The sequence below is a fragment of the Pinus tabuliformis genome, chromosome J (assembly GCF_031772625.1).
Source record: "Pinus tabuliformis cultivar Carrire ecotype Pingquan chromosome J, CPIR1, whole genome shotgun sequence".
NCBI classification, from domain to species: domain Eukaryota; kingdom Viridiplantae; phylum Streptophyta; class Pinopsida; order Pinales; family Pinaceae; genus Pinus; species Pinus tabuliformis.
The window spans coordinates 1,426,383,768-1,426,397,866 of NC_142295.1; the positions used below are offsets into that span (position 1 = coordinate 1,426,383,768).

Sequence of the window (14,099 nt, forward strand, 5' to 3'; positions counted from 1 at the left end):
CAGGAAAGATATATCATTTGAAGCGTGGTGAGATTAATTCTCAAAAGTGGCTGCGGATCCAATCACTGGGAAGATATTGCAGATGCATTAATGGTGATTTAAGGCCTGCTACTCATTAAATGACTATTACACCGTTATCCGGCTGAATGACCCCCTTAAGCGTGCAACAGATATTTTGGCGGTTAAACGCAAGTGTTCGTTAATCGAAGGGGCAAAGTTTTAAATACACATGCATTACCTTATCCCTGCATTTGACGGCATTTTGAAATTTGCGCTTTATCAACCGGATATCAATATAACTTTAAGGCTTCAAGCGATGACTTTTTGAGAATGCCGACCGCCGATGAGTGATATCGCGGGGAATAGATGCTACACAATCATTAGAAAAAGATCCTGCCGAGTGCCGATAGCGACATCGCATCGGACTAGCGCGTGGAAACATTACAAAGTGCATATAAAGTGATTTGCCAATTTCCGATTGCGATATCGCGTCGCATCGGGGGTAAGACCCGAGCGCCTTATCAAAGTGCAAAGGATTCTGCCGACGGCCGATAGCGATATCGCATCGGGTCGGGATTTATAACTTAAAGCGTTTATCCCACATGAGGCAACGCCGATAGCCGATCGCCGATATCGCGTCGCGTCGGGGCGTGAGTTATGTGCCCTTATTAGGTGTGCATGGAATATCGCCGATCGCCGACAGCGATATCGCATCGGCGGAGAACAAGGTGCCGTTTTAATATATTTCTCATGTCATTGCGATATGCGATCTTGCGATCGCTTTATCGCAATGACAAAAGATTGTTTTATTATTGGAACACTACTATTCAAAAAGGCTTAAATACATAAACTCATTTGATTATCATACCTTTTTGAACACAAAAGCATTGATGCCAATTAAATTTTAAAAGGGACCCATTCCATATGTTAATTTTTTGTGTGAATGAAAATGTTATGAAATGGGGGGTTGTTGTAGAGCACAACAGGACCCAAGGACATAGCCAAGGAGGGGTGAACTCCGTCATCAAAATTTTGTTTTGTGATGCCACATGTTCTCTACTTTTCTCTGGTTAAATCTACAAAACTTAACTAAGATTTTAAAGTTTATGTGCTTTTGCAATTATGATCCATTGCCCACAAGACATAAACTAGCTTGCAAGAATTTTCAATAAACCTTCAATTTTTTATTTCAGATCAACATGACTTAACTCAAGCACCAGTAACAATGCATTGATTCATCCATTAAAGCATTGGATAGTGTTGGTATTCATTAACAAAATCTTGTAACTTCAAAGTGTACTAAAAAGGTATGAGCTGGCCATTAAATGATGCATCCAAGATAGGCATCATACTTTGGTGTGGATAATAATAATGCTTGATCCATAAAATTCCATGGATATTCTACTGGATAGTTTGTCACAATGAATCTGATAAATTTATACTTAAAAAAATCTTTAAATCTACAAATATAGGGGTTTATTTCTCTTTAGATTTTTGGATCTATAATTTATTGTTTATTTCATATGCATACAAAATTATAATTATGTAGACACTAGATAGTAACGAAATTAAAACTCATAAACCATGATTGACACATGATATAACTTAGGAAACTCTTTCAGGAGAAAACCCAACTAGAAGATGAGGTCGCTCTACTCTCTTTCTCTAATATAAAATGGTTGCGAGTACAAAGAAGTAAGGGTCGTGTCTTGTGGGTTATTACAATGCACAAATCATCTTTGTGTTATCTCTCCCTATCCCTCTCGACTACTCTACTTGTCTATGGAACAAATGCACTCGAAAAGAATGTAACACCTTTTCCTCCTAGTGGCTTGGTTATAACATAGCTTGATAACCTACTATTGGTTAGGTTTGACTCCCTCAACTCTTAACCGAAGTTACAATATGGAATAATTTAGAGTCTAGTTATGATCAAATGGTTAGCCCCTTTTCCTTGAGTAATGGGGGCTGACATGGCATCCTTTCAAATTATGGTGGTCGAAACAAGAAGGTCAAATTTCGAGTGGCATAATTTTTTCATACAGACTCTGATTGATGTGATTATTACGTTGTTGGAAAGGTACCTGTGTGTAGAATAGGGAAAAAATATGTTGTGCTAAAGTGACAAATATTTAAACCGAAAAAATTTTGATGCCTCATAATGCTCCCAAAAGGTTACAACCCCAAATTTGCCAAACTAGGTCCCACTAGTAAAAATGGTCTTGTGAGTTGATTCCTCCACCTTTTTCACTCTGAAAGCATCGAGACAAATGACAAATAATATAATGATCCAATTCATATCAATGCTTTTGTATGCCTATGTGTAGACCAACACCCTTTGCCTTTATATCAAAGGATGTAGGGTGAATCTAAATTACATGGATCATTATAAATGGGGTGTCTATACATCAGTTAGTGTATTAGATAACATGATAAATTTTAAAGCATTAAAGATAAATCAATTTAGTGTGCTTATGATGTGCATGAGCATTGTTAGATGGTGCATCCCATAAAATTACACCGCTAGATGGTGCAATCTGAATGTCATCAAAGCATTAACAATTTAAAAATAAAATAAAAAACAATGAGATTAGAACCTAATTTTAATTTTTAATCTATTAAAAATGTAAGTTGAGGGATAACAATTAATTCACTTGGTCTTGAAGTGGCATGGTTGCAATGTAGAGAAAAAATGAAAAAAATGGTATGGTTTGGAAAATTTCAAAACAAACACAAGTCCATTATGGAGTAGAAGGGATCAAGAAATTGAGCACTCTAATAACATTGGTCAACAAAGTAATAGTAGGGACAAAGTGAACATCTGTGCTTGTATGGGTGTGAAATATTAGGTGAATGGTAGAAATGAACTTTTAACTTCATAATTCTTTTTAAGCTCTAACCTACATTGATACACCCAATATCTATACATGTCAATGAATTTATAGATATGTGGTGCGCCACTATTTTTTTTGATGTATCTCAATACACTCACCTAGGTAGGTGTAATTAAATTATTTGAGGTGCATAGGCATTAATTTTATAAAAAGATGGTTAATATATTTTATAGAATAGTTTGGTCTAGATTGATGCTCGTGGTAGAGTTGTGCATTGAAGCAATTAATATTAAAATGAACTAGTACATTTTTATGGTATAGGCATACTAAGAAAAATACATCTACTAAAACCTTTGACTACTTGCCTCCACTAGAGATGGAAAAGGGAAAAGTGGTTTTGGAAAGACTTCTACCAATTAAGGTTTTCCTTATAGTAGCGTAAGAATGGTGATTGCATCTTCCTTCACTTTTAACCTTATAAACACTTATTCATCTAGAGAAAATGCAACTGTTCAACTTAGAGATTTATGGATCCTATAAGATTGTAACCAAAATTGGGGAGCCAATATATGTTTTAGAGTTAACCTCTTCTTTACACATTCACAATGTCTTTCACATTTTTTGCATGAAAAGTCTCTTTTAAGCCCAAAAAACAAACAAACTAACTTTTCTAAGTTGGAGGAAAAAGAACAACACATTTTAGAGGCCAAAAAAATAAATATTAGTAGTAGAGTTTAGGCTTCTGTGATCCATATCAAGTTTACAAAAAAAAATTCGACGAAGATCACATGAGACATCATTTGTCGACGCGTTTCGAACCAACTAGTGTGGTTTATCGTCAGGACAAGTTGAAGAAACAGATCTAGCCTAGCAGTTTAAATAGACAGAGCAAAGCCCCCAGCGGTAATATCACATGCCTAAGACCAAAAACCAAGTATATACGAAAGAATTTTCCCTCTAATGATGCTACATGGAAAGTAGAAAATTATATTCCCACTAATGATGCTCCCTCTAACTCGACCTCCTTGGTAAGGGACGTTAATTTAGAAATTGTCATATATATATATATAAAAGCAAAACGTATGGACAAAGACATAGGTTTGGTAACTTCATGTTATGGCGTGTCATTGAATAAACCTCAAGGGACCACACGGTGCGGAAAATTGACAAACAGTTGACCTTTCTATGAATGTCGTGAGACGCTTCCAAGTAGTTTGGTCACACAAATTGACATCACGGTACTAAACGACAAACTGGCCGATTACCTATCCGAGATTTCCAAACTTAACCCAGCCGACATTTGAAAACTTCAGTAACGACAATCCACGAAGGTAGGGAGACGGAGTAATTTTTCCATGTGGTTTCCCATATTTTGCAGCGGGAAACCGGTTTATACTCGGGAAAAGGAATGAGAGTTTGACGGCGATTTGACAACGCGGGATTCAGCGATTGGTTGATAGTAGATAGAATAATGATGTGGACCCACATGGCCACATAGTCAAAAGCAGAAACCCACAAGTGGCTCCAGTCCAAGGTGCAGTAGCGAGCTCGAAACACGGCAGAGTGGCAATTTCATTGCAAGTTACAACGCCCAAGTTGCACAGATCGAACTTCCTCGCACAGACAATGACATTGGACAAATAATTCCTCTCTTTTTCCAATTCCTAGTGTTATAAAAAGAATATTCATGTCGTAGATAACGCTGTACAAGTTAGGCAGGCATCACGGGTGCCCAGTGCAGCTCTGGTTGCTTCGGCTCTGTTATGGGAACAGAGATGAACAGTGTGGTGTTGTCCAAGTCAGAATCCTTCTGGCCCAGGTTCAAAACCCGTATAAAACCGAAAAGCAAAAAACATTCTTTCAAACTAAACCCTTCTTCAAGGTACGCTGTCGAGATTTCCCCAGCTACTCGGCTTACCAGCTGGAAATCGGAGTCTTCCGGGAGGATTGTTTCGATTTCCGGAGACGGAGAATTGATTCCTGTAATTCTGTCACCTGTCGGAAAATCAATATCCAGTGAGCGGCAGCCCACAAAAAAGGAGAAGTCACTGGGATTCGATGCAGTAGAGATGAAGGTCAAGTCACGGGATGCTCAGATTTCCGTGAAGTCACGCCAATCAGAAGTTTGCGCTGCAGAGTCGGTTCCAAAACAGATTTCCGATGAAGAGGAGGTTAACCTGAGACAGTCGGAGCGCCGGTCGTGGGTTCGAATCGCGAAGGCGTTGCTGTTTCCAATGGTAGGCAATCCCTTGGTGTTTCAATTTTAGCGTAGGACTTATCTAAGCAAGCTCGCTTGATTTTTTTTCAAAATTGTTTGGAGCGTTTCAATTTTTTCTTAATTGGGGAAATATTCAGCTTGGGGGATTTATGGAGCACTAAAAATTCTGAAGCTAGAAAGTTATTACTTGGATTTCAAAAAATTCCGATTTTGTCAAAATTGTTCTGGTAAAATGGCCGACTGTTTGTCAATGATGTATAGCCCAGGTGTTGGGGAGGGTTTAATGATAACCTCCCCGCCCAGGTTCCATTCACCAGACATGACATGATAATTATGTCGAAGAAATCCTGAAACAAAATCCTGAAAAATGGATTCTATGTACGGCTATGCCGGGGGCTTTTCAGTGCTGGAAGAAAAAAATGGCCGACTGTTTCGTAAAATGTATGCTAGGGGTTATAGTTGTTGGATATAATTAATTGAGTGGAATGTGTGGCTGACATTGTTCTTCTTTAATTCTTCTATTTGCCAGGCGCATGGGCCGACGGTTTCTCACCGAGGAGGCCACGCAAAGGATGCCGAAATGCCAGTGATCGAGCAGCCCAAAAGACAAGAGATTCGGCAAGTAAACGAAGTAGCAGACTCGATCCCGAGATCAATTGACCATCCATCTAAGTTTAGTAGCACCTCTGCAGAAGTGGGTTCTAAGAGGTGCAAGCTGTTGAAATCTATAGATTTTCACAGGAAGTTGAGCTCTCATGCCAACACGCCTAAAAGCTTCTTCAAAGGTCCGGAGATCGAATCCACTCCCCTCTCCTCCTTGTCTCCTTATCCGGAACTAATTCCGCGGCCAGACATGAATAGTACGAGTCCTAATTCGCAGCCGAAGAAGCTTGATATGTCGGCCAAAAGAAAGGGAACCATTACGGCGGACGCAACAGGCGAAGGCGAAGGCGAAGGATACGACATGGCCATAAATTTATCGGTTTTGATAATAATTATGGGGTGCCTCGTAGTGTTCTCAGACAGGCTCTTAGCCGTCGCGTGTACTTCCTTTTGGTGGTTTTTACTTCCAAGCCTCTTGAAAAAATACGGTGTATCAACTGTAGCAGATGTTAAGATCAAAAGATCAAATGGTTCCAAAACAGAAGCGTGAGCGACATCATCGCTGCCCTTCACAGGGTTGAGTTTCGAAAGAAAGGGTTGGTGCAGATAAAACAGAGGCATTCCAATTTGAGAGTGAAGAATCTCATTCCATTATGGGATTTGTAAAACTATTTCGTTGTGTGTAGTTGTAAAGCAATTGATAGGAAATTCTATCATAATTCAGTCTCGATTATGATGAGTCAAACCATTAAGTTGTCGATTATGAGAGTGAAACCATGATTTATTGAGAAGTAAAGGTTGTAATAGGTTTTATGATGAGGATTTGTAAATTTATTTTTTATATTTTTAATAATTTAAAGAATTAAAGTTTTAAAAAATTGAATATATTAAGATAAAATAATTTAATAATTAAATTACTTTAATTTTAATGCTTTATATTATAGTTTTGCTTTTTATTATTGAAATAAAAGAAACATGGCTCTTTATCAAATTATATAATTGATGAAATTTATGGAAAAAAATAATTTAAGACATAAATAGAGCTCAAATATATATGCTGAATAGAAAAATTAATCCAATAAATATTTGTAATAGAAAATAAATTTGTTAAAATTAAATTGTCAATAAAAAAATATAATTGATGAAATTTATGGAAAAGGACATAAATAGAGCCCAAATATATATGATGAACATGTAAATTACTTTCATTTTAGATAATAAACATATTTGCAATATCAAATATATTTATTTATGTAAAAGTTAGATAGTTGAAACATTCCTTTACATTATGAAATTTGAATTTCCAATTATATTTATAAATAAAAGAGAAGTTGAAACATTCTTTACATTATGAAATTTGGATTTCCAATTATATTTATAAATAAAAGAGAAGTTGAAACATCATATATTTATGTACGTAAAAATTAGATAGTTAAAACATTCTTTTAGATTATGAATTTGAATTTCTAATCATATTTCATCTATAGGTATATATATATGAATTTTAGATGGAAGGAGGTTTGTTGATTTTTTTTAATTGAGTACCTAGCTTGATTCTCAAAGGAATATACTTAGCATATTCTTCTTCTTAATGGTTATCAACAACTGTAGTGTATTACATAGTTTGTTAGGTTGCAATGACTTCTAATAAATTTAAAAAATTAGATTCTTGTCATGTGGCTCCCCACTCACCAATTTCCTAGGGATTTGAGATTATAAGCTATTCATATTGTTGTTGAAGATTTTTGGTAAGAACTATGTAGTGTTTTTGATCCGTCCAACATTTCAGATAGCTACTCCATCCATCATTAGCACTCGTTTAATCATATAGCTCCTTGGTCCCTGATTATGGATGGAGTAACCATCCGAAACATTGGAGGGATCAAAAACACTACACAGTTCTTGTCGAAAATCTTCAACAACAATTTTAGATTATTCCAATTCTAATAATTTCTTCCATGTTGAGATTATTCCAATTCCAATACTCCTCACGATTTACAGTAGTGTTAGTAGTTTTTGCAAAATTTGTCTATGTCATATGGGCTTGGGTAGGCAGTTGCCAATTAGAAACTTTGTCGGTTTTTCAATGGATGGAAATGTGACTTTCTCATGTTTTTACCGCGAAAACATCCATGTTTAAAAAAAAACTAAGGCCTGAAAACAACCAAAACATTCATAATCCATGAGTTATAAAATACATAAACACCAATACTTTGAGCACAATGTTACCCTATAGTCAAGGCAATGAAAAAAACATAATGTCACATATAGGTTTGATTGAATATTCCTATAGAATTAGGAGGTTTATATATATATATATATATATATATATTCTCAAAGATGAAGAAGCATCCTCTATGCAACAAGAACAACCATCAACCACTATCAATAAAATTTAAGATGTGTCTTTCAGTTCTTTAAAGATCATTATCATGACACATGCCAATAAAAGAAACCATGTCAAAATCTAGAGCAAAATCTCTGCTCCAAAATCATAATTGTCATTTCAATTCAAAGCAAGGTATCAAAACTGAAAATAAACAAGAAAATCAGAGGATGGGCCCATTTCATTTGAAGAACTAGAGGGGAGTTTGTTGGGTGGCCAACAAGATGTTAAATCAACCTTCTAGAATGGGAATTTACAAGAATAAATCTAAATGGAACAACCTCCTGGCTATGTTCAAAATACTTCTAGCCTTATTTCACAACTTGAGAAAGCTCCTTAAACTTAAATGGATAACTTTTTTCTTGACATCAACTTTTCTAGATGTCATTCTAACCCCAATGTTTATACTAATAAAATATGAAACCATCTCATAATAATTGTTCTTTTTTTTTATGATCTTATTCTCATTAGCAGTGACCTCAAAATTTCAAACCGCAAGAAATTGATCTTTAAGAACAACTCTAAAATGAAAGATTTCTTTTTTGCATTATTTCCTTAGCTTTCAAGTATTGCAAATCAATGAATGGTTTTCCATTTCTTTCTCTAAGTATGCATGTGACCTTCTTCATTTCTTTCACAAGGAATATTGTAAATAAACATACTCTCGCTTTCAATCTAGGGTTAAACTTGTTGCTTCCAATACTATGCCTAAAGTAGAGGCCACTTTGTATTGTCTATTAGTTGGTAGACTCTTATATTTGACTCATAGCCATCCAAATATTTCCTTTGTTTATTGTCTTATTACTTGTTATATCAAAATTCGCCATGACAACCACTGTAACACAATAAAAAGGATGCTTCAATATATCTTACACATAGTTCAATTTGGGATACATTATAGTTTGGGAGGGCATAGTTGATTTCAATAATTCATGTTGGGTTGGTGACCTTGATGATTGAAATTCCACTGCAACTTAATTTCAATCTTGGTTCCATACCTATCACTTGGGCTTATAAGTAGCAACAAGCTATTGCTCTTACTTCAGTAGAAGTAGAGTATCAAACATCAATTAATGCAAGTCAAGAAGCATTATAGATTTGATAGATCCTTTTAGAGTTTGGATTCTAGAAGTAGCATCCAACCATCCTCTAGTGTGATAGTCATAGATCCATCAAACTCATTAAAGATCTAATTGAGCTACAGGTGCACTTCAAAAGAAAAAAAAAATCAAGATCACATTCTCAAAGTGATTTTTTTTACCTATAGATAATCGAGCAGTAGACAATTTCATGAAATATATTATAGAAATTAAGCTTTTCTAAAAAATGATTTATGTTATAAATTTAGGAAGTTATCATTAAGGGGCGATAGTTTCTAATACCTCTTTCTTTCTCCCATTATGTCACCTTTATAAATCATTTCATCCTATATCAAGTTGTTCTTAAGGGAGGATGTTAGAATACTTACACCTCGGAAGTAGTTAAGGTCGAGTTGGTTTAATGTATCTTTAGGTAAAAGTGTGTGTTATTTAATATACTTCTTTAGTATGCATTAGAATGCATTTGTAGTTATGCAATCCTATAGTCACGATATAATATAGACATAAAGTGATTTGATAATTCATATTCTTCCCAATACTAATGACTATATTGATCTATGGCTTGACACTTTATTGATCCATGGTTTCTATTTAAATAACATATAGGATCATTTGCAAAACATCCATTGTGAGAAACTCTTATGTACAATATTTTTATTTTGAATTAATATATTTCCTCAAGTGGCATATAATTAATATATTTCCTCAAGTGGCAGTGTTGGTTGGAGTTGTGGACGATTTCCTTCTTTGAGGGCTTCAACCATATAAAACATTGGTGTGCTCATTTTTCTATAGTTGTATAAACATTGCTTAAAGTGTTTGTCTTGTGTAGAAATGTCATGTTTTGTCAAACAAGTAATTGGAGATTAGAGAAAATAGTGTGTTTATGAATTCGGACCTTAAAGATGATATTAAATATTTTTATCGTGTCAGCCAAAAAGTTAGCAAAATAATAAAACAACCTGCAATTCTAATTTATTTTGTTTCCGAACATGACTATGCAAACAAACAACTAACACATTTAATATCTCTTTTATTTATAACTATCACAACCACATTAATAAATGAGGTTTATAAATGTCAATAGGCCCATATCAAGCACATAGATCAATTATCAATAATATTAAGAATTAATGTTGTTAATGTTATTATCAATAATATTAATATAAATATAAGAACCCTATTAACAATAATTAATATTATATTATTACTTTTTTTTCAAGGTGGTTCGCGGACATTGAGTGGCCACTACATCCATGGGAAAATCCAGGTAGATCAACCCGAAGGGATCTACCCACCGACCAAACTAGCAAGGCCTAATCCCAAGGGCGTTGAGGATATTTGACCCTGTGACTTACCGATAAGCGAGGCACTTAGCAATAGGAACTCGACCAACTGAGTTATCCCTTGGGGCTATTATATTAAATAATAATAATTAATAATAATAATAATAATAATAATAATAATAAATAAATAAATAAATAAAGATGATAAAAACAATTATATTAATAATCATTTAATAAATAATAATGAAGTAATTATGAAATAAACATTTAATAAAAATCAAAGAACAATTTAATTGTGGTGATACAAAATACAAATTTAAACACTCTACTAGAACATAGTTATTAAACACTAGCCTCTTCCAAAACACATCGAGACCAATGACAAAAGAAACACCAATTAAAATCAACAGGATAATGATCACGACCATTCAAGCTTTCCAACCAATTCCTTCTCGCACTGTCTTGCATTTTTGCATAACGTTGAAAAGAAAAAGGCGGTGAAATCCGCAAACCATCTATTGATTTCACTCTTCATATAGCTATAAATTTTAGACCCTGCCTCTCTCTATCTCCAATATCTACAGTGGCTGGTTGCAAGCGACTAATATTAAACACAAGGGATAAATATTATAAACCCAAGGTATAAAAACCCTAAGATAAATATTATAAACCCTAAAATAAACACGGTTGACCATGATTTACCATCATTGATTTTCATACTGAGATGATGTTTGTAACTGTTGGAAAATGTAACTAGGTTCGGTCTTCATTTAATGTATTTGAGTCATCATGTAATGTACTTGTCAAAAGAATAAGGAAAATAATTATTATTATTGTGACTTATTAAAGCATGGATTTCATGCTTGGGTCATCATGTTTTAGGTCAAAGTCCCCATTGAGGACTTCTTGGAGATATCCTGAGTCAATAGAGTCATTGTACTTTTAAAGAGACCCTTATTGGGCTTTTGAATCATGTAAAAAGGTTAAGTATTGAGTCAAATGTAATTTATGTATCCTCCACATCAAGTCGACCTAGAAGAGATCAATTCGACCTAAAGACACTAATTTGACCTCACATGAAGCCTATAAATACAAGCAAGTCGAATTCATTTGGAGCACTTCATCACTCACAAGTTCGATATCTCTAAGGAAGTTGGGAAGTGCGAAGTCTAAAGCTGGGAAGCAAAAATAAGTGCGAGTTGGGAGGAGTCTAAGGAGAAGAACAAAATCGAAATTTTGGTGCCTCTCTCTCTCTCTGTTTCGTGCCCTAGATTGGGAGATCAAAGTCTTCCAAGTTTCACTAATGCTGGAAGCTACTACCTAGTCGAAGTTGTTGGAAAGGGGTCAAAGGTGTGGGAGGCTGAATTGGTGTGGAGGGAAGGTATGGCATTTGTCTAGGGTGAAGAGTCTCAAAGAATACTATTGAAAGGAAGAATTTTCTTGACTGATTTTCCCCTCGAGGGGGGTTTTTCCCTGACATAGTACCTATATCTTGTGTCTCTTAGTTTGTGATCTTCATACACACATAATATGGTAATTTCTTGATGAAAGATAAGAAAATAAAGAAGTAAATGAAGCCAACATACTCTAAAGTAATTATCAAGAATGGAGAATCAAACCCTAATATAACTGCTTTGATTTTCCAACATGGTTTTAGAGCTAAGGTCAAGAAAGTTTGAAGATCACTTTGTTGGCTCAAAAGGAATGAACATGGATTCTCCCTCTTTGATAAAATATATGAGAATGGGTATCAACACTACTGGAAGATGGATTAAGAAGGTCATCCACTACTTAATATTCAACAAGGTCACAAGTAAAGTGTTCTTGGCTGTTCTTACAGGTTCTCTTAGTAATAGCAATGCATGGATCATTGGTAGTGAGGAATCAAGGCACATGGTAGGAGAAAGTAAAAAAATTCATACACTATCAAAGAAGCCATCTTCTCATGCAGTGGAATTGGGTGACAACAAAAGCTATGTTGTTAGAGGCATGTGATCAACATCATTGAAGATAGAAATTGGATTGAAGTCTATCATATAGTAACTCAAGCCTTGAGGATCTGAATTGATAGTTCGAGGTACCAACTCAAGAAAAATAAAGTAAGTATTGTCTATCAAATCAGAGGTATGTAAACACAAGGTACGTATGCTTATAATATTTTAAATTTTCAATATATCTAATCTTAAATGGTTCATACAATCCTTATTTATAGATAGTCTAGGGTAAATATTGTAATCCCCAGATAACCTATGAAAGTCTCATATTAGAACCTTAATCCTTATCTTCTAGGATTCAAATTTAGGATGTCAAGTAAAAGTCCCAATATCAATTGAAGTAATAACTTGAGTTTCAATATCATAGGATTCCATCTTCCATGGTTTCGTAGAAGATCTAACTTGAAAAATTGAATCATGTTCTTGGTATCACATGTTTTGCTTAAAAGTATGTATTATAGGTATAAAATATCATGGCTTAATACAAAGAGAACACTTCAAGGAGTCCTTACAATGTTTGTCAAGGAACATCTCCAGGTATGTCTTAGACTATACACCTTATAAAATTCTCTTAATATAAAACATACGTTCATCTTATTTTGAAATCTGTATTACTAACATAATTTTGTCTAGCTTCCTTGAATCTTCAATATTCTTTATTGGGTGATTCATCATTAGATAAATATACCCTCCTCACGCCCTTAATTATTCCTATAGAACCCTAGAAAGGTTCTTTGGAAAACCCTAACTTAAGGGTATGCTAATGATAATGTGTGAAACCCTAATCTGCTGAGTGTTATTGAAAGAAAAATGTCTAATGCTTTGAAGAAGTATAAAATAATTGGTTGATGCTTTGATGATGTCTTTTTTGGGGTTTTGGTATGATTATGGAAACCCTAACTTGTTAGGATTGAATGCTAATGTCTAAAATCTCCGACCTTTAAAGTATTGGTAATTTTGGGTTTGCTATGCTCTTATTTTGAAACCCTAATTAATTAGGGTTTGGTGGAATGAGTAAGCAAGGCCCTTATAATGTCTTTGAAATGATTCCCTTGGAATGTGTGTTTGCTCGATCAAACCCTAGTTTAATCAAGTTTGTTGTATGTCTAACTCTTATCGATATTTGTGAAGTTGGGTTTGACTAACGCATGATATGAAATGCCTATGCATGATGATGAAGTCCTAGATGTATGAGTTAATGTATTTGTTGATGATCGTGAATTCTAAGGTTTGAAACTAAGCCCTAATCAAAGCTTTTTTTCTAGGATGATAGTATTTGTGAAATTCTAGGGTTTTAGAGTTAAACCTTAGTAGAAGTAAAAATCTTTGATGTATGATGATAATGTGATAATTTGAGATTTGTGTAAGATTGTTGAAATATGAGTTTTAGTTGTGATTGATGTTTGATTGAAAAATCTAGGGTTTTCAACTAACCCTTGTGGAAGTTGGTCATGTTGATGACTAAGTTGTGATTGGTTTTGATTATTGAATCTCATGTATGAAATCTAGGGTTTGTATAAGATCCTAGTAGAAAGTCTAACATATGAATTCTAAAAGTTAGATACATTTCAGATCTATACTTATTTGAATTGTTTCTAGGGTTTTATGTATTTTGTAGTAGGGTATGTCATACCTTTGGAAGAAAACATTCAAACCCTAGATGGAATGAAAGTTGTTA

The 14,099-nt window shown here is 34.5% G+C and overlaps 1 protein-coding gene across 1 annotated transcript; it reads left to right on the plus strand.

Moving 5' to 3' along the window:
• The first annotated feature begins 4,363 nt into the window (after nt 1-4,363).
• LOC149232703 (uncharacterized) lies at nt 4,364-6,481 on the plus strand. The gene is made up of 2 exons (XM_089376550.1): nt 4,364-5,071; nt 5,582-6,481. Exons 1-2 carry the CDS (start codon nt 4,598-4,600, stop codon nt 6,203-6,205), a joined length of 1,098 nt encoding a protein of 365 aa, XP_089232676.1. The 5' UTR covers nt 4,364-4,597; the 3' UTR covers nt 6,206-6,481.
• Nucleotides 6,482-14,099: the final 7,618 nt, after the last annotated feature.